The sequence below is a fragment of the Conger conger genome, chromosome 6, assembly GCF_963514075.1.
Source record: "Conger conger chromosome 6, fConCon1.1, whole genome shotgun sequence".
Classification (NCBI taxonomy): domain Eukaryota; kingdom Metazoa; phylum Chordata; class Actinopteri; order Anguilliformes; family Congridae; genus Conger; species Conger conger.
This window is the reverse complement of record NC_083765.1, coordinates 42,223,863-42,251,261: the sequence shown is the minus strand read 5'-3', so window position 1 is coordinate 42,251,261 and position 27,399 is coordinate 42,223,863. Positions and strand designations below refer to the sequence as shown.

General features: G+C 43.8%; 1 protein-coding gene across 3 annotated transcripts in view; it reads right to left on the bottom strand.

The window, feature by feature from the left end:
• Positions 1 to 27,399, bottom strand: part of LOC133130850 (follistatin-related protein 5-like) — a 183,402-nt gene that overhangs the window by 58,433 nt on the left and 97,570 nt on the right. For all 3 annotated transcript variants that reach the window (XM_061245755.1, XM_061245757.1, XM_061245756.1), the window contains exons 5-6: positions 26,208 to 26,407; positions 23,693 to 23,813 (exon numbers count right to left, since the gene is read on the bottom strand). In XM_061245755.1, coding sequence (XP_061101739.1) covers positions 23,693 to 23,813; positions 26,208 to 26,407 — 321 coding nt within the window. The remainder of the gene's footprint in view (positions 1 to 23,692; positions 23,814 to 26,207; positions 26,408 to 27,399) is intronic.

Below are 27,399 nucleotides of genomic sequence, written 5' to 3'. Positions count from 1 at the left end.
ATGCATAATGATTTTGAACTATATCAATATTATTTGAATATTACACTTATTTTCTGAAAATACTTCAATTCTAAATATTTTGTAGAATTTACATCATTTACAGGGGCAACCTGTAGTCTAGTGGCTAAGTTGGTGCTGGTTGGTGCATGAGTGTGAGTGTGTGTATGAATGGGTGAATGAGAAGCATCAACAGCGCTTTGGATAAAGGCGCTATGTAAGTGCCAACAATTTACCATTCACTAACTCATGACAAAGAGCACCCTCTATGCTAATGTTGTTTTGGACAGGAAATGACAACAATATATCGCATCCAGCATCATGGCCAACTGTGAAAGATACATGTAGGCCTATTTTTGACTTCTTTGGTTGTGAAAAGCACACACTTCTCTGTTTGCATATTACTTATGCTTGACACAGAAACTCTAGGTCAGAATTCAAGTTTAGTTTTACTTAACTGAACCACGCAGAACAAAAGGTCATAGTAGCCGTTAGACACCCATTTAAGGCGATTTAGCTTCCAAAGATCAAGCTCATTTGTCATGCAAGCTAGGCATTGCAGAGCATGCCTGTGCCAAGTGTAAATGTACAATGAAGTATGGACTCACAATTTTCTTTTAAGAGAAAGTGTGTTCATAAAGGCTTCTTTCCCCCAATGTGGCCTAAGACCAACTCTCAGCCAGTCTGATATTTTCCCAACTTGAACCATACAAACTATATTTATCATTTCCCTGAGATACCAAGTTTTCTACTCTGCTGTGATGTTTTACAATTGATGTAAAATGCTATTTAAAATGCTGATCTGAGGTAGACTTGAAAATAAATACTTTGCCTGGAAGTATAATAACATTTACAACCGTCAAATGAATATTGTTTAAATACCCAAGCAGAACAGTCTGGAAGTCCATTTCAGCCTTGATATTACACTTTCTTAGCCACATTTGAATTTGAGTCCAGTAAAGGCTCACTATGGGGCCAGAAAATATGTTGAATAGATTCGGTTTCATCTTGGCATGATCTACATACTGGAGAATGTTCAATACCCCATCTATGTAACATTTCTTTGGTGGCCACAATTCCCTACAATAGTTTCAACTGGAAGGCACACATAAAGGAGTCAATAGTTATTTTATATATAGATTCATATATCACATGCCATGGGAGGGGTGCATCAAAAATAAATGTCTATAAAGACATTTAATCTGATACACGAGCATACTGGATAATGCGAAGCGTAGCAACAAACATATTCACTTTTTCTTATATTCTTATTTTCCCCCAAAATACCATATTATGATACACAAGGACGGAATGAGATGCCCTTGCCTGAAGGTCCTGAATTTCTCTGATGCATCACCATTAATAATGGCATCAATAAACTTCATCGTATCGTCTGCGGTTTCCAGTTCAATGTAAGCTCCCAGGTAGCGTGACTCCGCTAGCACGATAGCATTAATTGAGATGCTAATGCCTCTGAATCACTCAGGAAACGACGAGCGGCGTTCCCCTGGCTTCACCCTCAGCCTCACGGACATGATCTAGCCTCAGAACGGGTACACTATACAGAGATATTGCCTCCCAGGCATTTCAATTTGTGAAATGAGAAAAATGTAATACTCGAAAACTGATAAAAGATGCACCAGAAGCAGGATTAGGGTAAGGAGGTGCATACATATTAATAATTACTTACCTGTTTTTCGCCTCTGTCTGTTTTCCTAGTGTACGTATGTCGAGCTACTACAGTGAGTCATTTGTTTGCTCTGCAAAACTCAAACTTTTTTTTTTGGTCTTTATTTTCCCAACTGAAAGTAAGTTATTCATGCGGCCGGGGGTTGTTCCAGGGTAATTAAGCAGGCGCGCAGTGTTTTGATAGCGCAGTAGTGGGGGAACTGGCCTGGGTTCTTAGCGCAGGGGTTGCAGGTTCCAGCACCGGCTGGGCTGTTGGCATGGCGACGCGCTAAATGAACGGATCTCGTGCAGGAAACTTAACCTTTGTGAGGCCTTTCCGAATAAGAAAGTCTACTAAATGCCAAAAATGTAAAAATGTAATGAGTTTTAAGAAGAACAATTGTTGCAAAAAAAACAAAAACACAGTGTATTAACACAGCGCTGAATGCAATTAAAATGCTGGTAATTAAGAGACACTAACTGGTCTGACATTTCCTTGCAAGTGACAACATAATTACAACTCTTTATCAGGTTAAAATGCAATCCCACACAAGAGGTGTTGCGTCCTAGAGGGATCCGTGCGGATGAGGCAGAAATGCGACCAGGTCTACACTATAAAAAGAAAAACAGTCTCAGTTTAACGTCTGGAAGAGTACGAGCCTCCCCTACTCACTCAGGGCCCTGCAGAAACAAACGGGCTAAAAGGCGTTCAAACATCAAACTCCATTCCTCACAAGAGCATGTCTGAACCAGGGCGTGAGGCGGTTATGTGTTTATATTTTCTGGCTCTGGGCGAATGCAGACGGGGTCACGTTCGGGCGTCTCCGTCAGCGAACGGCGCTGGGATTTCGTTATCTTTACTTGTCCGGAAACTGCCGAGCGATTCATCACGCCGTGTCCCCCAAAGCCCACAAGAGCAGCGTCACGGAGGAGTGGCATCAAATAAATCTGCGGGGATTTCCATGAGAAAGTAGTTTGAGTTTAGTTTGTGACTCTGTCTCTGTCTCCGTCTCTGTCTCTCTGTTTCAGTACATATGAGGGAATGTTGAGGTGTTTCATCCATCCATTATCTAACCTGGTTGTCACCTGGTCAGTATCGCGGTGTGTGCTGGAGCCTATCCCAGCATGCATTGGACGAGAGGCAGGAACACACAGCTGGCCAATCTATCGCAGGGCACACACTCTATTCCATCACACACACACACACACACCATTCACTCACACTCAAACCTCAGGGCAATTTAGACTCTCCAATTAATCTAACCTGCATGTCTTCAGACTGTGGGAGGAAACTGGAGTACCCAGAGGAGACCCACACAGACAGGGGAAGAAGACTCCACACTGTGTATGAGCTCAATGACCCAACCCAATAAACCCAATACTGCGTACAGTGTGTTCTGCACCTGCGTGGTGCGGAATGCTGTTTCCCAGGATATAAATGTCGGCTGTCGGTTCAGAGGTATTACAGCCTGTCTTTCTGCTTTTCACACTCCAGTGGGTTCCTCAATGCCCTGTGACACCATTACTCTCCTGCAAATGACCACCAAGACATCCCCTGCAACGCACACACGGGACTTTTCCGTGAAAAACAAAAGGCTTTCTACAGCAAAAAACCCCCCCCCCACACGGATGACCTAGGCATTTTCAAAAGAAGCTCATCTGTTTTGTGAATGTTTTGGTGCGTCAAACGAATCACTTCTGAATAATTATCCCCCACCGCACACGGAAACGTACAGAAGAATTATGAGCGTTTTAAGTTGTAGGCTACCGTGTTTGTTCCGCGCACGACGGCGGTCGGTAGTCTCTGGGTCGGAAAACACGGTTAAAAGGCGGGGAATGCTAAAGACTTTAAAATACAGTGCACGGTTCCTTTCTTTCGCTCGCCCGGTCGAACCCCAGCCGGTCGACGCTCTCTCAGAGGCCCTCTGTTGCCGAGATGTCTGGGTTCGCGGTGACACGCGGCACAGCCGTGGGAGATTATGCGGAAATAAAGACCGGCCCCGGGGTCTCGTCGGCGGGAGATGGAGCGGACCGGAAGGCACCCGTCCAGGCAGCACAGGTTTATACACCAGCTGGCACGGAGGCAGCACTTCAGTCTGCCTCTTACTGCTAATTTATAACCTTGGAGGTGCTGTAATAACAGCCCTCCATCCTGAGTGTGTGAGCGTGTGTGTGTGTGTGTCTGTGTGTGTCTGTGTGTGTGTGAGTATGACAGTGTGTGTGTGTCTGTGTGTGTCTGTGTGTGTGTGTGAGTATGACAGTGTGTGTGTCTGTGTGTGTGTGTCTGTGTGTGAGTGTGTGTGTGTGTATCTGTGTGAGTGTGTGTGTGTATGCGTATGTGTGTGTATCTGTGCGAGTGTGTGTGTGTCAGTGTGTATGTGTGTGGGTGTGTGAGTATGTCTGTACGCATTGTATGTGTGTGTGTGTGTATGTGTGTGTGTATCTGTGTGTGAGTGTGTGAGTGTATGTGTGTCTCCAGGGGGGGTGCTGAGACCTGACTCACGTAGGGTGTAATTAGTAACGGAGGAGAGGAACGGGGGATGAGGTTTTGATCTGCTTTGGGCTCCATCTTAAATAGGACAGGCAGGCGAGTGAGTGGGGCTCTGGCTGGGATTGTGCAGTTAACGAGGAGCGACCGGGAGGAACTGCTGCTGCAGCCCATTCCTCAAACGCTGCACGGAAACAAACCTCCCGGCCCATTTTGTTGCTGTTTTGTGTGGAAGTGTCTGGTGTATGCAGGTGTGTGTGTGTGTGTGCATGTGTGTGCAGGTGCATGTGAGTATGTGTGTTTGTGAGCATGCATTTGTGTGTGTGATTGTGCATGTGTATGTGTGTGCGCATGTGTGCACGTTGTGTGTGTGTATGTGTATGCGTGTGTCAGTGTGTATGTGTGTGGGTGGGTGTGTATGTCTGTACGCATTGTATGTGTGTGTGTGTGTATGCGTGTGTCAATGTGTATGTGTGTGTATGTCAGTGTGTGTGTGTGTGTGTGTGTGTGTCTGTGTGTATGTGTGTGTGTGCATGTCTTTGCTGGGGCTTCGATAGATGTTCCTGGCTAGCTGCTTCACACACTGGCCAAAGAGTGGCTATTCCCACGCTGCACCCTTTCAAACCGTGTCATTTTTCTTACTGTTTGAGACCTTTAATAGTGCTTTAATGAAAATGAATGAATGAAGAACAATTAGCTATCAGAGACCAAGTCCCCATCCAAGGGGAGAAATAATCACACTGCCTCTGCTACTTCAGGGCTGGTGTGTGTATATCCATAAGAAAGATAAATGAGACCATGGAAAAAGGTGACTTGGTGTCAACCGCTTAGACCGGGTTGGGCAGGGAAGGGATCAATAACAGCAGACATGATTGGCTCTCTGCTCAACTGACCCTGATCCCACCAACCGGGCGGCAAAAAAGCAGCGCTGTGGTAACCCACAAGAGACTGGGAAACGTCCTGACCTCTGCGATGTAAAATGGGGCAGCCTATTGCCTAGTGGCCCCTTGCTCCACTGGTTCAATCCCCAGTGTAGCCACAATAAGATCCGTGCAGCACATGGGCCCTTGATTGTGGCCCTTAACTGCCACATTGCTCCAGGGGGGGATTGGACCCTGCTTAATGAAATCAACTGAAAGTGGCTTTGGATAAAAGCGTCAGCTAAAAGCGACTGTAATGTAGCGGCATCCTCCCCGGGTCGTGATGCGTTTCCTGTCGTCTGTGACCGCGCGCTGGAGTGGGTCATCGCGCCGGCGGTCATCCTGGAATCACTTCACAGTTAATTTAATTTCTGCTCTCTCGTGTCCTGCCATCAGTCAGCCCTCTATTCATCCCCGGCCCTTGCACCAAAGTCATTTTCAATTTCCACGTCGATGCCGAGTCTTCGCGCGGAAATGCAATATTCACATTTACAGCTCCCGTTACGAATAATTCCAAACCGCCGAAAATATGTCTGAGATCCATTTATGAAGGCTTAACTCTCCACAGCGGAGAGACAGGGATGTGTTTCAAACTGATCTTTGGAGGAGGGCACGTACAGTACACTATAAGAGATATGGTAAATGGATGGCATTTATATAGCACCTTTATCCAAAGCGCTGTACGATTGATGCTTCTCGTTCACCCATTCACACGCACCCAACGGCGATTGGCTGCCATGCAGTTGTCCGGCTGTCGGAGGGCTGCCGGTTCAATCCCCCGCCCGGGCTGTGTTGAAGTGTCCCTGCGCAACACACCTAGCCCCTAAAAGCTTCTGACGAGCCGGTTGGTGGCTTGCTCAGGGATACTTCGACACCGGTAACCCTCTGACAGCCAGACAACTGCTCTTATCACCTGAGCCAATGTTGCCCCTAGGCTGTACGAGATGCTGTATGCATAGCTGTGCAGTTTTGTTGTTGTCGTATGCCTTTGACAAGACAATAACGGTAGTTTTGATCGGTCTGGATCGATAGATCCGTAATCAAATTCTTGGCATGGTTAGACGCAGATGCGTTAGCCTCAGAGTTCACACAAACAAAAGCAACGCATAGAAGGCACCATGCAGTGAGCTCTCGCTGAGAATGTCCTCATTTGTCATGGTTACGCTTCCTCTGGCGTAACACCCATAAACCGTCCATTCCCACAATCCTCAGAGAGACACTACACAGAGAACAAAAGTAAGCGAAGAAACATCATGAAAGTACAAACACTAAGTTTGTGACACATAAGAAATAACTTTGTCGCAGCGAATGGATAAAAATAAAAACGAATGTAAACATTCATTATCACTGAAAGCGTAATGAGAGATTTCTTTCAGAGGAAGATTTGTTTTTATCCGTGCCTAATTTTATCTAATTCCAATTTACATTTTATAAGGAACCTCATTTACAGATATATAGAACAGAAAAGTTTTATCGTAGATGAACTAGTAACAAATTTGTATTTCATTACAGGTTGGCGCTTGAGTCACAGGTGAATGTGAAATGGGAAAACTATGTTAAAGTGAAAACGCATATTTTACAGATATAACAGATGACAATTAACAGTGCTGATGAAGTCACGACTTTGCATAACTTTGCATAACTAATTTCCGCACCTGGTTTACACGCTCCGTGCAATACCTGGTTTAGGAAGCCGCTGATGCAACTTGATTTAACAGCCCCACCTCGCGTGTGTGTGTGAGTATGTGTGTGGGTCTGTGTGTGTCTGTGTGAGTGTCTGTCTGTTTATGTGTCTGTGTGAGTGTGTGTGTGCATGTGTGTGCGTGTGTGTGTACGTGCTTGACAGTGTGTGTGTGTGTGTGTCTGTGTGTGTGTATGTGTCTGTGTGAGTGTGTGTGTGCATGTGTGTGTCTGTGTGTGTGTGTACGTGCTTGAGTGTGTGTGTGTGTGTGTATGTGTCTGTGTGAGTGTGTGTGTGCATGTGTGTGTCTGTGTGTGTGTGTACGTGCTTGAGTGTGTGTGTGTGTGTATGTGTCTGTGTGAGTGTGTGTGTGCATGTGTGTGTCTGTGTGTGTGTGTACGTGCTTGAGTGTGTCTGTGTGTGTGTATGTGTCTGTGTGAGTGTGTGTGTGCATGTGTGTGTCTGTGTGTGTGTGTACGTGCTTGAGTGTGTCTGTGTGTGTGTATGTGTCTGTGTGAGTGTGTGTGTGCATGTGTGTGTCTGTGTGTGTGTGTACGTGCTTGAGTGTGTCTGTGTGTGTGTATGTGTCTGTGTGAGTGTGTGTGTGCATGTGTGTGTCTGTGTGTGTGTGTACGTGCTTGAGTGTGTCTGTGTGTGTGTATGTGTCTGTGTGAGTGTGTGTGTGCATGTGTGTGTCTGTGTGTGTGTGTACATGCTTGAGTGTGTGTGTGTGTGTGTGTGTGTGTGTGTGTGTGTCTGTGTGAGTGTGTGTGTGTGTGGGGGGGGGGGGGGGGAGGCACGGGTGTGAAAGTGACACTGGGGGTCGCTCTCTGCGTTATCTTCAACATGTCACATCATAATTAAGCTGAGAAGCCACAAAGCATGACACGCGCTTATCCATGTGACATGGAGCCCGGGTTATATTTAGGGCTGCCGTCGTATTGCAGCTGTTTTTACACCGTATTGTGCTGCTTTGAGGTGTGTCAGTGAAGCCCACCGTGGAAAGAGGATAAGGTTTCGGAGTGATCGGTCCATAGAGACGTACACTATACGTTGTACATACAGTCTCCTATAAGATAATTATAATTTGTTATTCAGCTAAATCTTTGACTATTTTTTATCAACTTTTTTAAAAGCAACTTACAGTTAATTAGACTAAGCATGGGACAATCCCCCCTGGAGCAATGTGGGGGCAACAGCTGTGCAGATCTTATCATGGCTACACTGGGGCTTGAACCACCAACCATCCTGGGTCCCAGTCATTAGCCACTAGGCTACAGGCTGCCCCCAAAGATGATCCCTGCCTATGGCCTTACCCCCTGAGCAGCTGTCTGAAGCGGTGTAATTCCTCTTAGCGGCGCGATAAAATGGCGTCTAATGACTTTTTAATGAAAAGGATCGGATGCGTTAATGCCCTTGCCAAGCTTACGGCCTTTAATGAGAGTCGACTGGAGAGATTACACTGCGAGGCAGGGCGTGAATGTAGAATCAACCTCGGGTCAAACATCATCCCCACAGTTATCGACCGAGCTTGGGGAACTGCGCTACATCCATACGTACAGTGTCCAGGACATACACGGATACTAAAAATCTGAACGCAACAAACACATTAACACAAATGCAAATGACATAACGGTAGGGATTACCAAAGCGTCAGTAGAGCCTTTATTCACCACTCAGTCCTGTTCTATGTCATTACACCGTAAGGAAATGAGGATGAGGACCATTATTCCTGATGAATATGATTTGGTACATAGTTAATAAATATAACTATTGATATTCATATGGGCGGCACGGATGGTGCAGTGGGTAGCACTGCCGCCTCACAGCAAGGAGGTCCTGGGTTCGAATCCCCATCGGCCGGGGCCTCTCTGTGTGGAGTTTGCATGTTCTCCCTGTGTCTGCGTGGGTTTCCTCTGGGTACTCCGGTTTCCTCCCACAGTCCAAAGAGATGCAGGTTAGGCTGATTCCATCCATCCAACCATCCATCCATTTTCTGAACCCGCTTATCCTGATCAGGGTCGCAGGGGGGCTGGAGCCTATCCCAGCATACATTGGGCGAAAGGCAGGAATACACCCTGGACAGGTCGCCAGTCCATCGCAGGGCACACACACCATTCACTCACACACTTATACATATGGGCAATTTAGACTCTCCAATCAGCCTAACCTGCATGTCTTTGGACTGTGGGAGGAAACCGGAGTACCCGGAGGAAACCCAAGCAGACACGGAGAGAACATGCAAACTCCGCACAGAGAGGCCCTGGCCGACAAGGATTCGAACCCAGGACCTCCTTGCTGTGAGGCGGCAGTGCTACCCACTGCACCATCCGTGCCGCCGGTTAGGCTGATTGGAGAGTCTAAATTGCCCATAGGTATGAGTGTGTGAGTGAATGGTGTGTGTGCCCTGCGATGGACTGGCGACCTGTCCAGGGTGTATTCCTGCCTTTCGCCCAATCTATGGTGGGATAAGCTTCAGCCCCCCTGCGATCCTGTTCAGGATAAGCAGGTTAAGATAATGGATGGATGGATGGATGGATGGATATTCATATGAAAATAAATATTAATTTAATTCATGGGGCTGCAAGATGGCTCATCCTGTTGTAGCGCACGGGTGGAATTTTTACTGCTACCGGTGTTGACAGCACAATTGACTGTAGTGGGGGGGGGGTAGATGGGGGTTTAGTTTAGCCCACAAGCCCCGTTAAGCTGCAGAGGAGGTCTCCTCCACAGACTCAATCATGTCCGTGTGAGGCTGACTCCTGACCCGCAGTGTGAGAGGAAGTGGTGGGTGACAGCACAACAGAGCCAGAAAGTGCAGCCGTGAGTGCTGATAAAATATCAACGGGTGTTCCACAACGGGGGAGGAAAAGTATAACACTTCTCACGTGTTTCACGAAGGCTATTAATGTTAAACCTATGAAAGGTAGTAAATGTAACATGAATGCAACAAGAAAAGTGTAGACTTTTTTTTCCAAGTTTGCTACAAAGCAAAATTCTACCGTTTCTACTGTCCACTGAATTCTTATTAGGAAATACTGTATACTAACAAATTATCTAAGATGCTATACTGTACAGTAGATGCATACAATCTGCTGTTTAAAATTTAATATACGTAAATTAACATAAATGTATAATAATTAAAAATGATGTGCTGAAATGTAGTGGATTTGCTAAGGTCAGGGGTCAAGAGAAACGGCCGGCTCTGTTCCTGCAATGGCACCCTGTATAGACCCAAGAACACAGGGAATTCAACTGTGTGATCAACCGCTATATTTAAAAAAACGCTCCGATCAGCAGCGGAAACAAATCAGACCCCGTGGCACGGCGATAGAGGATTTGTAGCGACAGCTGAGACACGACTCGAGTGTTGGTTTTTGTTTCATCATAAACACTGCAATCCAAATCACCTCATTACGCTCCCGTGCCATTTCGGCTCCGCGTAGGAACCGAAGCAAGGTGTGTTGCTGTGCTATTAGCAGGTGGAAAGCAGACGCTGTTTCATTAATACCTGTGAAAATCCCATTTTTACATTTACATTTTAGTCATTTGGCAAACGCTTTTAATCCAAAGTGACTTACAAGTGCATAGGTTCTTCCACAGTTTAAAGCATCAAATCCATAACTACTAAAATACGCATGAAGGTCTGTTCTAAACAAAAAGACAGTTATCGTCAGTGCAATCTTATTTGACCTTATTTTTTGGGGGGGTTAGACAAGAGGGATATTGGAAAGGGGCCAGGAGGGAGGACTAAGGTATCGTTTGAAAAGGTGTGTTTTTAGTCTGCGTCGAAATATGGGGAGGGATTCTGCTGTCCTGACAGTGGTAGGCAAGTCGTTCCACCATTGGGATAAAAGACGGCAGTGTCTGTTATGAAATTACGTTGGGCATGACAACTAATATCGAGTTGCGTTGCCACTGAATACACATTTAAAAATGGAAGCTCTGCTGTAGACATTCTGATCAATCTGTCATTTTTGGATGAGTTTACAACCACTTTCTGATTGAAATGAATATGTGTATTCAGCACTCGAGGAATGCATGGTCGTGTCACACTCTCTATGTGATTAATGTGCTTATACTGAATTGTATTGCTTTGCTGTGGTCCAGCCGATTGCAGCATGCTTGTACAGCCTATAATGGGCGTTCTAAATAATAGATTTTTAATCAGATAATCGATTAAATGTTGCCAGTTAACCGAACCATGAAAACACTGAAAATGACCATCCCTAATAGCATTCATATGTCCAAGTGCTTCAGTAATTACAGCTAAAATTCCTCCAGAGAAATTAACAATGGTAAACAATGGACATTCGCTCAATGTTGGGGTGACATTGGCTCAGGCAGTAAAAGCAGTTGTCTGGCAGTCGGAGAGTTGCTGGTTTGATTCCCGCCCCAGGTGCCCCTGAATAAGACACCCCGAAATGCACCTAACGAGCTGTTTGGTGTCTTGCATGGCAGCCAATTGCTGTCGGTGTGTGTGTGATCCGGTGAATGAGAAGCATCAATTGTACAGCGCCTTGGATAAAGGCACTACATAAATGCCAACCATTTATGTTTCTCCGAGTTAGCCCATGTTTAGAATTAGAAACTGTCATGCATTTGGTTCGCGAGACCCTTGTCGTGAAAAGGACACCGACATTACCATATTGCTTGTTTTGTTTTGCTACCCACATGTTACAAAATAAGGAACTCTTGTCGCTAAAGCAATGGCATCTTAAAATAAGTTATATAGATAAAACTGTTTTAACGCTTTCAAACGGTATATCCTGTTCCCATAGTGATTCAAAATTGCACTACGAAAAAAGGAATGAATGCAAAAAACTAAACCCTTAACCGGCGCAGCCCGGCGAGACTTAAGGGGTTAAAAAAAGGTATCTATATATTTCTTACTGAAGCATAGCAGGTTAAGCACCTTGCTCTAGGCTATAACAACAGGAAAGCACGAGGGAATGGACCCTATAACCTCTGCTAGAGGCCAACTTCCCCACCATTACTCTACACCGCCTTGGCTGACAGCCCCTGCATGCTAACGCACCACCAGGAATAGAACAAGGAAAAGTTTAAGCTTTTGCAGTTACCTCTCAGACAATACATTTGCGAATCCCAACTGTCTTCACATGCATTCTGCAAGATGCAGAGATATGGCGTGTGAAGACTGCATTTAACACAGATCCAGGTAGACTTCTCACCACTTTTACAGTGCATATGTCATACCAGGGTTTGTGATGCAAAAAGAATATAATTCTTTAAAAATAATTTAGATCACTCTGATAAAAGTTATGGCACTGTACAGTAGCAAAAATTGAGTTACACTGATCTCATCTAAATGAGTTACGCATTATCAAGAGTCCAGGACCTTTCCCTCGTACCCTTGAGGTTTTTGTTTGGACTATAAAGGTTTCTCCTGAATGCGAATGATCATTATTTCCCATTGCACTGCTACCAGGGAATTAAATCAGTCTTCACAAAAGCGTCTGCTTCACTCTGTGACTGTAGGGAATATACAATCTTCTCTCAAAAAAATGTTAAAAAGGAGACTGTATCCCATCTCAAAGGGCACTGTCTGAATGAACAAATTTACCAGCTTTGACAATCCACTCATTAAACACGGAGCCGGCTAATTCTGACTGCTAATTACTCAAACAAAGGGGAAAGGGTGCTTTCGGGTTTAATGAAAGCCTCCGATGGAGAATAGCGGTGAAGGAGTGAGAGAGGCCATTACACGGCCAGGGAGCATGAAGATAACAGGAGACGGCTCTCTCTTCCGTCTACAAACCCGGAAAATGACTCATCTCCCTGCCCCAGACAACCAGACACAATCATATGCAAGAGGAGGAGAAAGGAGATAGGGTTCTCACAACTCCTCTCAGTGGAGGAGGACGTGCTGGCAGGATGGGCGTTTTCAGAGCCTGGCTTTCGCGTTTCCCGCTGTAGCCCGAATCATCTGCCTTGAAGACACTGGCAGATGAATTACCAGAAGACACTGGTGTTGTTTAAAAGACTCATTTTGACAAAGCTTATGTTTGGTCTTATTTGTTTGCAACTTGCACGAGATATACGAGATACTGTTTTTATTTTTAGCTGAAGATCATTATTCTTTTTTTCCCCCTGAGATATATTAATAGGTTGTTAAGATACAATTGTAGTTGTGTATATGTGGTTGATTTGCAAACTGTGAAAAACTACTATACTATACGAATTGAATCTTACATTTGCAGCAGAATTCACTATCCTTGTTTAAAAAAACCTTATCATTACATTAAAAAGTATTGTCTGAAATAATATGATGCAGCTCTTTTTCATGAACATGAGAATATTGACATACATTATATGCTTTATTATAAATTCATAAATTACCACACTTATTTATTTAGCAATAAATATATGCAAGGATTTAGAACAGTGATCCTCCCTCTTGGTCGTGGAGAACCACAGGGTGTGCTGGTTTTTGTTTTTTCCATAATATCAGACCCAAGAAACCAGGTGAGGTGAGTTAACTGTGTAATTAACTGCTTTAACCCTTGTGTAGTCTTAACATTCTGCAAACTCCCCTTGTCCTAAGGGTAAAAATAACCAGCCTTCACCAAACCCCTAAAATAAAGCAGCTTCATTGAATTTTAAACCCCAAATCTATTTTGCATGAAGAAACAACCTGTCAAACTTTGCCATTAAATATCAAGTTGAAAAAAAGATCACATAGATAAACATAGAGGCGGGTCATTTTTCACCCTTAAGACAACACAAGGGTTAATTGATCAATTAAGTGCTGGGCAACAACAAAAACCAGCACACCCTGTGGCTCTCCAGGACCAGGAGTGAGGACCCCAGCACACCCTGCGGCTCTCCAGGACCAGGAGTGAGGACCCCAGCACACCCTGCGGCTCTCCAGGACCAGGAGTGAGGACCCCAGCACACCCTGCAGCTCTCCATCACCAGGAGTGAGGGCCACTGCTTTAGAATATGTTCTGGAGCACATGATATACATATTTTTGTACAAATATAGTAATTAGAAATTGTACAGCGATTTGGTTGACAGTAGTTATTTTCAATGTGCCTTCTAAATGTGACTTGAATTTTTTATCTTAAGCGAGCTGGCCAAGACAGCCCACAGTTACCAAGTTACCAGAGTTTGAGAAGGGAGAAAAAAGCACAGTAAATTATAAGGAGCACATCCACTGCAGAGCGGACATACAGCACATCCAGCCCAGTGCAGTCTTCTTTTACACACTCATTTCTCATGGCTTTGAACTCGCCAAAGGTCACACGATTATTAAGACGGAGAGATTATTCCATGCACAGGGCACAAAGTGAGAGAAGGCTGTTTAACCAAGCTCAGGCCCTGGTACCTGGTAGAGCAGTCATCTGCTTTTTAAAGAAAAGTTATCGGCATCAATTGTACATACTTTGCACTGCATCCAGAACTGTAAACAAATAAATAGAAACACAGACAAAAAAGATATCTCTGAGAACTGAACAAATCCTTCATAAGCTATGCATATAACCTTTATACGGCCTACATCATTCGGCCATTACATCATTATGTCATTATCTTCTTCTTTCCTCGTAGTAGTAGTAGTAGTAGTAGCAGTAGTAATAGTAATAGAACGTAAGTACCATGTAATATGCTTGCATGTTATGTGTGCAAGCCACTGATTTACACATTATAAGTACAGTAAAATAAAATAGCAAATAAACAAACCAAAAAAAGAAATAAGAAGCTGCAGACGTTTCTCCCCCAGGTCTTTCATGTAAAGTGTTCGCTGTCTGCGTGGACGAAACCCCCAGAAGCCACAGCGGCCGCTGATGGTGCAGAAGCCAAAGCAGCGCGTGACCCCGCGCCCCGATCCTGATCTATTAACTCACGAAACGAACGGGGGATATCCGGGAGCCACGGACAGCCCCGGCACGGTATCTTTTTACGTGCCGGCGATTAGTCTGAAATAGGTGCCGTTAAGCGGCTGACTCGTTTAACCGTCGCGGCGGTGTCTGAGCAGCTAAACCGCGTTTCCCTCCCGACCGGCACGTTGCTACGCAGCCTCCGGCACACCTGCTGTAAAATAGGCATGGTCTCGCAACGCATGGAATAATTTAACGAGCTGGGAGAAGCATCTGGAAGCTTCTCTGGCCCCCCCCTCCCCCCCGACACAATCACGTTCACAATTCACAGTGCACATGCAGACGACGACATAAAAACACACATATCCTCAACAAGAGCATGGGAGCCCCAGCCTCCTGAGAAACAGATTCGCTGTGTGCCTCAGCTCTTTCTTTGCTCCGTGTGCTCCTCTCTGTGCTCACAGAGGGCTGTAAAGTCAGCCCTGCTGGTCCTGCCATTGGCCCGTGTCACTCCGTGTAAATGGTAAATGGTTGGTATTTATATAGCGCCAAAGCGCTGTACGACTGATGCTTCACTTTCACCCATTCATACACACACTCACGGCGATTGGCTGCCATGCAAGGCGCCAAACTGCACTTCAGGAGCAATGGGGAGTTTGCTGTCTTGCTGAGGGACACTTCGACACACCCAGGGTGGGATTGAAGCGATATCGAACCAGGATCGAACCGACAACACTCCGACTGCTCTTATCTCCTGAGCCAATGTCGCTCACAGCACGTTGTGACCAGTAAACTGTCGATTACAACAGTGTACCGAGGCATTTTCTTTTTACAACAAATAACTTACAATTAAAAAGATTACAACAAGCTGAACACTACTGCACTGTACTGTAGGTTCAGTCAATCTGACTAGCACTATCACAGCATTTAAGCACCTCTTAGAGCATTTGTTGCACATGCGTGTGTGTGTGTGTGTGTGCCTGCAAGTGTGTTTGTGAGTGTGTGTAGCATGTTTCTTTCAATTAATTGAATATCTTTATTAAATCAGTCAATTGTTATGTATTCAGTTATACTAATTCACTCCCCCTGGGTGAATAAAACTTAATTTACATTGTCACTTTTATACTTTTATCCTATAAAAGTATGCGTTCCAGTCTTTAAGGGAAAAAAATCACAATGCTGTCCTGATTTTTATGGCAAATTGACAGACATTGAGTTAGACATAGGTAACAACTGCATGAGAATTTTCACCAACACTACAATGGACAATTTGAGTGACAGGACAAGCACACAAATTATGAAATGGATTTTGGGAACAATGAGCCGGTGGATTTTTCACAGGCTATTAGAATACACTGGGACTGGGAGAGTAACAGTCAAGCAGGAACACTGCCGTGTACTCACAAAAGGCGAGCTTTCTCTGATACCGTAAGCCCAAACAAGCCTCGGTAAACACCGAAGATCTGGTGCCAGCGTCTGCTGCCAACGGAAGCTTAACATCCGAGATCTGAATGTCACATCATAACCGCAAAATCAATGAAAGGCATCTGCATCATTCTTACACAGTGAATCATTGAGCACACACGTCAATCCTTCATAAATCCGTTTTAAATTGTCTTTCTAACGCCTTAGCAAAAGATTGAACTGAATTACTAGGAATAGAATTAATTAAATGTTTCATACAACACACGGTGCCAAGCGTAAATTCTGCAGGGTTAAAGTTCAATTCCTTTAAATAAGCAAACCAGAATCCCCCCCATCCAGGTGGTCACATTTAAAACTGTTGATGTTGCAGCACTGGTGAGCACAAGTTCAGGTGCTTCTGAGCTAAAGAACGGGCACCTCAGACAAAATGCAGTCGATAATGTTGGGACAATAGGCCTTCTCACTTTTAGCTCAATCTGAGTCGACACTAACGTATGACAGTGCTGATTGTGCTTGTTGTTTTCCCAATATCAGCTCTTCTATCCAAGTGACCTCACTACACAGGTCTGTATTCAGGAGAGAAAAAGGTCTAATGCTCCCTTTCTCCTCTCTTTCCATCCTCCCTTCCAGAGAGACTGCAACACACGAAGTGTTCACTCTTTAAAATTGACTGATTTTGTTTCACGTATTTTTAATAATTGATTAAAAAAAACTTTCCATTAGAAATGGACATCAGATTCTATGAATTCTATGAATTTGCATAGAAAAGTGCAATACAGATGATGATGATGATGATTATTATTAATGTTTTGGCAATCTGTTATCACTCTTATCAGAATTACCATTGCCACCATATTAGAATTGCACTCTGCAAACAATGCACTGGCTAGTGTTATAGTCAACTTTTATTGTTTTTACCTAATCATTAGCTAGCTTCACTGGTGAATTTATATAATGGCATAACTATACACAACAAATTTAACACAACCATGAAATACCTACCCTAACCCTTAATATAAAAAAGAACAATTAAAAAAAATAACTTATGATGACTATTGTCTTTCAAACAGCTCTTCATGCGTGCTTTGCTATTCATGGACTTGATGCTTTTAACTTGTGGAAGAACCTTTGCACTTCTAAGTCGCTTTGGATTAAAAGTGTCTGCCAAATAACAAATAACAAATAAAAATTTCATGTAAATGTATTATATTATATAAACTGTTCATGGTGTTCTCTTAACAGTATCCTAACTGCAGCAATGAAAAGATCCACCTAAAAAATTGTCAGTGGCTTTTTTGGTTTTTGAAACTGGAACGTACCACTCTGTAGACGCACCCGAGTGATCTACTTCGACAACAAATCCACATGCAGCAGGGCAGCCGGTGAGAATGGATGTGATTGGCTAAGCACTGCATTAATGTGGCTTAACTGGAATGCTTGATAGAAATCGCAAGGGGAAAAACACAGGAATTAAAAGGCTACTCATACATCTTCTCCAAGAGGGGCAGCTGATGCAGCACATGAAGTACCCACTTTGCACATACCACTGTGTTTTAGCAGGCTTCCAACGCCGCTTATAAAAAAGCTAATCGCGAGCTGCCAAATTCGCAGGTCATTTATTTTCATGGAACCTCTTGAAATTGACTTTTATTATGAGCAAAATATAGGAACTGTTGTCTTCTGAATCTGACTGCTTTTGAGCGAAAAGAGAACAATCCTTGGAAAGCCGGTCTCTCCCTCCTAGCCGGTCTCCCAGCGTGTGCCATCAAGCCCCTCCAGCTGGTCCAGAATGCTGCAGCCCGCCTGATCACCAGTCAGCCCAGGTCGACTCATGTCACCCCGCTTCTCATTGGCCTCCACTGGCTTCCTATTGCCGCACGCATCCGTTTCAAGGCCCTAGTGTTGGCATTTCAGGCTGCTAAGGGGACTGCCCCACCTTACATACAATCCCTGATCACTCCCTACTCCCCAGCTAGACCACTCCGGTCTGCCAGCTCTGGTCGCCTTATGGTTCCCTCTCAACGTGCACCTGGCGGTCGAGCTGCACGTTCACGCCTGTTTTCCGTTCTGGTTCCTCAGTAGTGGAATGACTTGCCTACCACTGTCAGAACAGCAGAATCCCTCCCCCTATTTCGACGCAGACTCAAAACCCACCTTTTCAAACTCTACCTTAGTCCTCCCTCCTGATTTCCCCTGCCCCTCCTTTCTGATATCCCTATCCTTGTCTAACCCCCCCCCCCCCCCAAAAAAAAAAAAAAAAAAAAATGCACTTATGATGACAACTATGTTTAGAACAGCATTTCATGTGTATTTTGCTAGTTTCTGGATGTGATGCTTTGACTTATGGTAGAACCTATGCACTTGTAAGTCGCTTTGGATTAAAAGCGTCTGCCAAATGACTAAAATGTAAATGTAAATGTTGGAAAGAGTGCCAGTATTTGTGAGAAAATTGGATTTTAACATGCAATGAGAATTTTCCAACGGTGTTCGACTTGCTGGAAGAACATTCATTATCATGAATAATGCAGACAACAGCTGAATGCAGACAATGTGGACAATCAGAACATACTGCGTCTACATAAAGTCCATGCATCTGAACAGCTATAACGGGAGCTCTGCTGAATGTAGCTCTGTTTTAAGAATTATCCCGGGCGAACATAAAGGAAGTGGATGCGAAGCTCCGGGGTTTTCGAAGCGGACACACATAACCCGCGTTCCCTTTACCTCCGAGAGAAAGGGCGATTCAGCACTCCAACTCTTTCATTATGGCCCGCTGAAGGGCAAAAGCTAATGTAGAAATAACCATTTATAGGCAACGCTGTGAACATATCGATGGGCTCAAACCTTAAATTTCATTTCTAGCGCACAAGGGCTTTTTCCAGTAGATTTAGCTTTTAAAGCACTAATGCACTAGTAAATCTAGTTAATATAGCATTTTTTTTCCTGTTTGCATCCATAACTTTCTGCCTCGCCCAACACACTCTGAATAACAACAAACCCATTAAGCTGTGCAGAATTCATTGGAAATAAACCTCCAACGGCACTTATGGCTGGTGACAAAAGTTTGGACTCTCTCGTTGACAAAAAAAAGAGGTTAAGTGTGCCATGGAGGTGGAACATCGGCAGGGGAGCCTGGTCAATTAATTCAATGACAGGTGACCGGATGTTCTGAAATCTGAACATCCGCCCCCTAGTGGTTGAAGATAACAGTACGTCCTAATTCCCCCAGAAATTCTTTTTTGCCGTTTGCCCATGGATTATGTGTAAATACATCTATTATTTAATATATCTGTTCATATTTTATATCTATTATATTTCTCCTTGAAATTGCAAAATGCCATCGTGGGATTTTTACATGTGAACTAATTTCCAGGACATTAAAAATCAGATGCGAGATGATCACCTGTGCTTATAAGAAGCTGTTCTTTCCCTGTGCCCATGGTAAGCAAAACTGTTCTCTACCTGTGTCCATAGTAGGTAAAGTTGTTCTCTACCTGTGCCCATGGTAAGTAAAGCTGTAATTTACCTGTGCCCATGGTAAGTAAAGCTGTTCTTTACCTGTGGCCATGGTAAGTAAAGCTGTTCTTTACCTGTGCCCATGGTAAGTAAAGCTGTAATTTACCTGTGCCCATGGTAAGTAAAGCTGTAATTTACCTGTGGCCATGGTAAGTAAAGCTGTTCTTTACCTGTGCCCATAGTAATGTTGTTACCTGTGTCTGCCTGTCTGTTGTGACTATCTTTCTGCACAAAAGTATTGTATATAAAACTTGGTAAAATTAATTGCAAAGAAAAATAAATAGTTGTATAGGCTATAGGTCTCGTTTTGTTTTATTACTGTATATATAAGAATACACATCTAAACTATAGCCACAAACCCATTTGCTACTTAAAGTATTACATTCCCAGTCTCCCACAATTAACTTTATGTTGTAGGTTTATGTATGTGCTGCTTCTAAGGAAGTAATGTATTAAGAGCTACTATTAGTTGTGATCACAATCACTTGGCATCGGTTCATTGTTGCCTAAACCTTTAGGCATGTACTTATGCAAGTCACTCTGGATAACAATGTCTGCTTACATTTTAATTTGCCATTCATGCACTGGAGTGCGAGCACTCTGAATCTTTTAGCAATCGAGAGTGGTGGGCTACACAGCGCACACATGAATGTGGTGTCTGAAGCCTTCATATTTTAATTAAATGCCATTTAATGTGATTTAATGCCACTGCCTGTCGACGGGGGATATCTACAGACACATTACAATTCCATCACAGCACTCAAAGTGAAAAAAGAAAAAAACAAGCATTCATTGAAGTCATTTGAAAATGAATCATTACACTATTACATTTCCCGTGTATTACCTGCTGCAGTCGTGCCTGCCCCAGGGAAGATAATTCATGCCTGCTTTTTAATTAGCTGACCATTCTTTAACCTAACGCAAATAACTCAAGAGAATCCTCCCGTAAACCACATGCATTTGAAGACATTTCTGGGGCGTCAGGAATTAAAATTTAACGAGACATCCTTCATCTTTAAGGCGCGGTTCTATTTCACACGGTTTGTACATTTATTATCGTTTTGTTTTGGGGTTTTAAAACTCAGAATGCGTGTGCGAAAGCACGGCGCACTAGGCTGGGGTTTGACTGACAGCCCTGGACCACAGAGCCTGCTGGGTAATCGCCGGCCATGATGGCACGGGCTCAGAGCTGCGCATTCCCACACACCCGGATCTGTCCGGATCTGTCCGGATCTGTCCGGCCACCTGCTTAAGAGCACCGCGGTCTCGCCGCCAAGGAAACGTCGCCACGGGGACCGTGACTTCCTGTCCTGCCTTGTCAGATCTGTTTGAGAGGTGAAGGTCGCTGCCAACAACACTGTCCCCCGCTGATGCTCTCGGACGAGGAAGCTGTGAGAAAAAAAATCACTCCCGCTGCCAAAAACTTTGCAGCCCAAACAGCTGCCACTGCTGCAAAGTAGCAGTTTTTCAGAAGCCCTTAATTTGACCTGTCGCTTTCTGCCAAATCCTTTGAAGCAGAAATAATAAATATTTCCATGCTTTTCCTGAAATGCATTACATCAGAGGTGTAGATCTTTCCATGGATGTGATCCGTTCTAATATTTAATCTAGAGGCTTTTAAATGTGTAAAAGACAGTTATCAATCGACTCGAACATACTACAGGCATGATGGCACAATCAACACTGTTTAATTACCTTCTAGATATTCTTTAATACTAATTGGAACATAAGACTACCATAGACACCCTGCTCATTAGACCGCTAATAACTGGTAAATGTGTTAAATTGTGTTTCTGCTTCACTTAAATTTTTTCTACCTATTTGTGAGGTTAATTCAAGGACAGATAATCATACTTGAATTAAAGGTAATTATTCAGTCTTAATATCCCTGGAAAAAACGCAGTGTAAATATGAAATTTGGTTAATTCAACAGAAAACATTTGTTCATGTGAGTTAGAGAAACAGTGCCAGACCTGCCTTATATAGACATCCCACTCGTGCAAAAATGATTTTGGGGAGACCAGCCCAAGAGAGGGAGGGGGGCGAATGACCTGACCTTGGGCTTTGGGGGGTTCACCCGCATTCAGTGGTTCCACAATTCTGGACCGAAGATTTCGGATCACTTGGGGTATAGGGGAGATTCCTGACCACACGGGGGTATAGGGGAGATTTGTGACCACTCTGGGCTATAGGGGAGATTTCTGACCACACGGGGGTATAGGGGAGATTTGTGACCACACGGGGGTATAGGGGAGATTTGTGACCACACGGGGGTATAGGGGAGATTTCTGACCACACGGGGGTATAGGGGAGATTTCTGAACACTCAGGGGTATAGGGGAGATTTCTGATCACACGGGGGTATAGGGAAGATTTCTGACCACACGGGGGTATAGGGGAGATTTCTGAACACTCAGGGGTATAGGGGAGATTTCTGCCCACTCGGGGGTATAGGGGGGATTTCTGCCCACTCGGGGGTATCGGGGAGTAGGGGACACATTCTGGGAGACTCCTGAGAACAGGAGACGGGATGCCTGCTAACAACCTGTCCAGGCAAATGAATGAACAGTACACAGTATACCACCACAGTATAAGCCATGTCACTAAGGCACTCCACTACACTGACATGTTGTGGGGCTTGACCTGCCCCAATGTACCATAGCGGATTAAAAAAACGTAAATATGATTGATCCACGGGAGACCCTCAGCATAGCTTTGACATGTGAAATCATAATTTTGTGTACTGTAGTACATAGTCTAAAAAAAACATGTAATGGCAAATGCTGGCAGGGTGGAACGAGTACCTAATGGCTGTCCAGTATGCCCATGCCAGGCTGAAAAAGATGTCAGGAATTCTCCCCCCGCCGAGGCCTTTTGCACACAGAATTAATGGTGTCCGCCAGGTACCCTTCACAGTGATGAATGTCGTAATTAAGTTGTCATGTCAGACACACACATTCGGATTTCTGCTTAGAAGTTACACCAGAGTGAGTGACAAAAGGTACAGATTTAAGCTGTCTAAATTTGTGATAGATGGCAGCAAGGTCAAATGTTGAGTGTTGAATTACACTTCAGTGTAATTCAAAGACCGTATGTGACGTACACGGATTAACTGGACAATACCAGATTAAAAGGCATACTATGCAGGATTCTGCATGGATATGCTAAGGCAGGGGTGTCAAACTGAATCCCCAGGGGGCCGCAGTGTCTGCGCGTTTTTGCGGTTTCCTTTCAATCAGCTGCCAATTAAGGCCAATTAAGGCCTTGAGAACAAGGCGTGTGGATACTTTAACCAATCAGTGACTTGAATGAACCCAGAACACCCCAAAAACCAGCAGACACTACAGCCCTCCAGGACTGGAGTTTGACACCTGTGTGCTAAGGCATCTGTGATCATTCTCAACACATGAAATCACACACACACACACACACACTGCACACACATACACACACACATTCACACCCACACACACACACAAAAACACCCACACATGCACACAATATATAATCATAATCTCTCACAAACACCCACACACAAAGTCACACAGACACACACATGCACACACACACACACACACACACACACACACACACACATACAATGGCTCTGTCATGCTAATGCATAGCATTCTTTTTCAGAACATTTTCATAGAGATCTGCACCTAGTAACACAGCGAGTTACAAAAGCAAATACTCTTCTCTTTGTTTGTCAAAAGATGCCATCTGACACCCCAGGTATCACCATTACCGCTGCATTTCTTTGACCTGACAGCCATGCTGCGCAGCGTAGCAACACTGCAGATCCGTATCCGCGATAGCGCTGAGACCGCGGCCGGGCGGGGAGAGCGCCTCCATGCTCGACTTCAGGCAGAACGCCAAGTACAAACAAATGTCATTTCAAGCCAAGTAACTCAAAAAGAGTACAGAGACAGCACATCCGATAATAAGATAAAGGAGCGCTGAATTACTTCATATTTGCACTTTTATCGCGTTGCCAAACGACGCGCGAGAAATGCTAATGCCTTTCGGCGGACGCCCTCCCTGGAGCCGCGGTATTGCCACAGCGTTAGCGGTTTTATTCCGAGGATTTTCTCAGACTTTTCTCAGAATAAAATCAGCCGATCTGCGCTAAACTGTCAGAGGACTCCCGCCCACTTACCAAATGCCGTGTAGAACTCTTCTCTGGCCAAGTGTTTATCGCCGTCCCCGTCGTCGTACTTCAGAAGGTCAAACAGCGTGCATTCTGGGAAGTCCTTGAATGGGCCTTGCAGTTTGACTATCTGCGAAGCGAAAGAATCAGACAACTGTAATGCGAATGGGATTCATTACGGTGATTAGCGCTGATTGAGTTTCAAATTCATTTCTTGTGGGCCTGGTAGAAGATTTTATTGGTTTATATTATTGGTGTGTGTAATTAATATTGGTTTCAAACAAATGCAGCTTTCATGCATAACTATATTATTTACACAAAATGGAATTTAATTTCCCCTGTTGTATGTACCTCAGATTGTGTTTTAATCCGTTCTTAAGAACGTGGAGTGCTGTAACCACCCTCAGAGTCTCTAACTACATTTTGGCACGGCAGTGAAAGCCGTAGATGCGCACGGCGTGATCCGTCGTGTAGGGGGAACTCAAAGTGAAGCTTGAAGCTCAAATGATGAAGTTCAGTGGAGCATAAAGAGTAGCGGGAGCTTTTGTACCATTTCCAAGTCCAAGCTAATGCACATTCGATAGCTCATGCAGGCATCTCTGATGTGCACACACACATCCCGGGAACTCAGGGAAAGACAGGACGGGTAAGTAAAATGGATTCATTATTAATGTCGGGTCAGTTCTGCTGTCAGCCTGGGAGCAGCATAAATATCGGAGGTGGTTAGGAAGAAAAACAATATAAGAAAAAAAAACTAGTCTGGGTTTATCTTTCTCTCCAAAGTTAAACAGAGATCCTTGAAAGAATTATTCTATTTTTTATTTCAATGTCAACCGTAAATGTTAAGCAAACTGCAGAGCAGCTGCAGAAAAGAGTTTCTGAAATGAAAATGAATTATGAATTTGGTGTCTTGACACATTCACTTTGTTCATTTTGATGCACATTAATAAAATTCCTTGATGTAAAATTTCTGGGAAAGTAATTTACACAGACGAGCTCTGAAATATATCTATCATTATATGCTCCACATATTGATAATATATCACAGTATATTTATTTTTTATAAGAGAACATTGAACTATATTGAGCATTACAATTTCAACATAGTTACAATATAGTGCAATAATACTCTATTTCCATTTTCCAATGGAGACTGATGACGATGGCCAGGAGTTGCCGCTATTGGCCAAAGCATCACCCTGGAGACAGGTATCCATCGGCAACGAATAGCGTTTCCTATATTACTGTGGCAGGAAGAGGAGCTTAGCTGTGCATAATAAAGCAGGATACATGTGAAAAGGTGATAATGTAAAAGGATAGGATTGGAGCTGTGCTTTTTCATGGCATGGTCTCAAAGCGCCTTACACTGAAGGGGGGAAACGCATCACAGCCACCACCCATGCGCAACACCCACCCACAGCATCGGCATGGCAGCCATTTTGTGCCAGAATTCTCATCACACATTGGATTAGGTGAAGAGGGATGGAAATGCTTGAGCCAGTTACAGTACAGTTGTTAAAATCCCAAATTGAGCAACAAAGTAAAAACACAAAAGATTTTCAGCTGCTATTGTGTCAAGCACAGACAATATGTTTAGAAACAATCAAAATGCAATAATTAAAGAAGAAAAGTAGAATTTAGTAACCCATGTTTCATATTGATACTGTATGATTTTTCTCATTTTCTAGTTTGGTGGGATTAAATGGTACACATGCATTAAACATACTGCTATGCTAAGCACCAACTTTGCATACAAATGTGTTGTGTGGGGTTATTTTGACTCTCTGTAACTGTATGAAATGCAAGAAAATATAAAACCATTTTTATTTTTGTCTCAGATTTCTTTGCAGATGATTCTGGTGGCACTTTCCCATACAGGTGCCAAACTTTCACTTCCTGTACCTGAGGCTCTAAAAGAGATGTTTCTCACAAATTTTTCATATTTATGGATAAAAGTCTAGTCATTTTGGAAACAATAAGAAAGCGACAACCAAAGTGTCAAAATATTTCTATCACAATAATTGTGTGTTTAATTTAAACTGTTGGGCTCAATTAAACCCCAAACATAAAAGCAATCATAAAATCTTGATAATAGGATGGTTAAACCACGACTTCATTTGAGTACACACTGCTGAGCCAGGTGCAAAAGATTAGGCTTTCTTTGGAGTCTCTCAAAGACTTCTCATAAAATCATTCAAGGGTTCAGCACTCTCACATCTGCAGAGAGACATCTTACGGCTCAGCCAATACATTTCAAATAAAAGAGGTTACTCTGTGAAACTACACACAGGGAAAGGGATCAGGCACAAAGTCTCTGCAACTTTACTATTAGAAACCACATTAGAAACCCCCACTCCAAAAAATCCAGTTGGCCTCTGTGTGTTGTTACACGTGATTTAAGCTCTTGTTAAAACACCACTGAGCACTTTGCTGTTCACTTCTTCTTAAAGTCATTACACTGCCATTACCATGCATGGCCGGTAATGTAGTGGCACAATTTTATTGCTTTTTTCAGTCTCCTTACCAGCGACAGCTCAGTGCTGTCCACGAGACCGCTGCCATCTGCGTCAAACCGCTGGAACATCCTATCCACAAGTATCTTTTTGAGTGCCATTTTGTCCTGGGTGCCCCCTTCGGGTACTTCCTCTCTCAGGTAGTGGTGCTTCTGCAGGTCCAGCATTCTGTTCTTCAGCTTCCTGTAGTCAGTCGGACTGCATTCATCACCTGTGGGACACACGGGAAGTCAGGCTGGTTGGCTTTGAGAGCTAAAGCGCGTGGACGCAGTATGAGTGCGTTCGTGTGCACAGTGTACATCACATGGAAAATGGTTTCCTGGACATGGTTCAATCCTAGTCCAACCCTGCTCTACAATACAGCTATGCCAGTTAAATTTTCAAGCTGGTCAAGCTGGTCATTAAGCCGGTCTAGCTGGGTGCTAGCTGATCAACCAGCTAGAGCTGGTCTGAGCTGATTGTCAAGCAGCTAACAGCCGTCTCAAAAGATAGTTTGAGTCGGTCAAACCATAACAAGCTGGGAGTTGGTCTGAACTGTTCAAACAGCTAAATCATGTTGAGCTGGTAGCTGGCTTGAACTTGTCAATCATCTACCAGCAGTTTGAGCAGTTTTTTCTCAGCAGACTATATATATATTTTTTAATATTTTTTCTTTTTTCACTAGGGCTTCCACCAGCTTTGTTTCTGTTTTTATTTTCAAAGGGCTTGTTTTCCCGGTGTCTTTAAAAAAGAGTATCCCAGAGAACGAGGAGAGCCTGGCCACACAGGGACATCAGGCCTTTAGAAGACATGTAATTAACAGGATCAGGGCTTCTTCTTTCCAAACACACTTTATGATCACGGCCTTACCTTTCAAACGGACGGCGGGCTGGCAGGCTTTTTTTCATTATTCCAGGCACACCTTTTGATTTGGTATACCAAAGTAACATCTAATTAGATTTCTTTTTTTATGGTTTTGAAAAGGTTGCTGAAAGGGTAGAAAGATCATTCAGTGGGGGTAAGTGTGATATAAAAAGGCAAAAGAGCAGAATAAATGAAAGGTAGAAAATACGATGTGAAGAGAAGAACCTCACAGCAGGAGGAATGTAGAGGTGTTGTTAAGAAAATGTGCTTTTTCTCTGAAGCTCTCATGTTCGAAGGCATTATGTTGGGGGTTGGCAGTGAAAATGAGAAAGGATTTGTAATGTGACTGAGGGATATGAC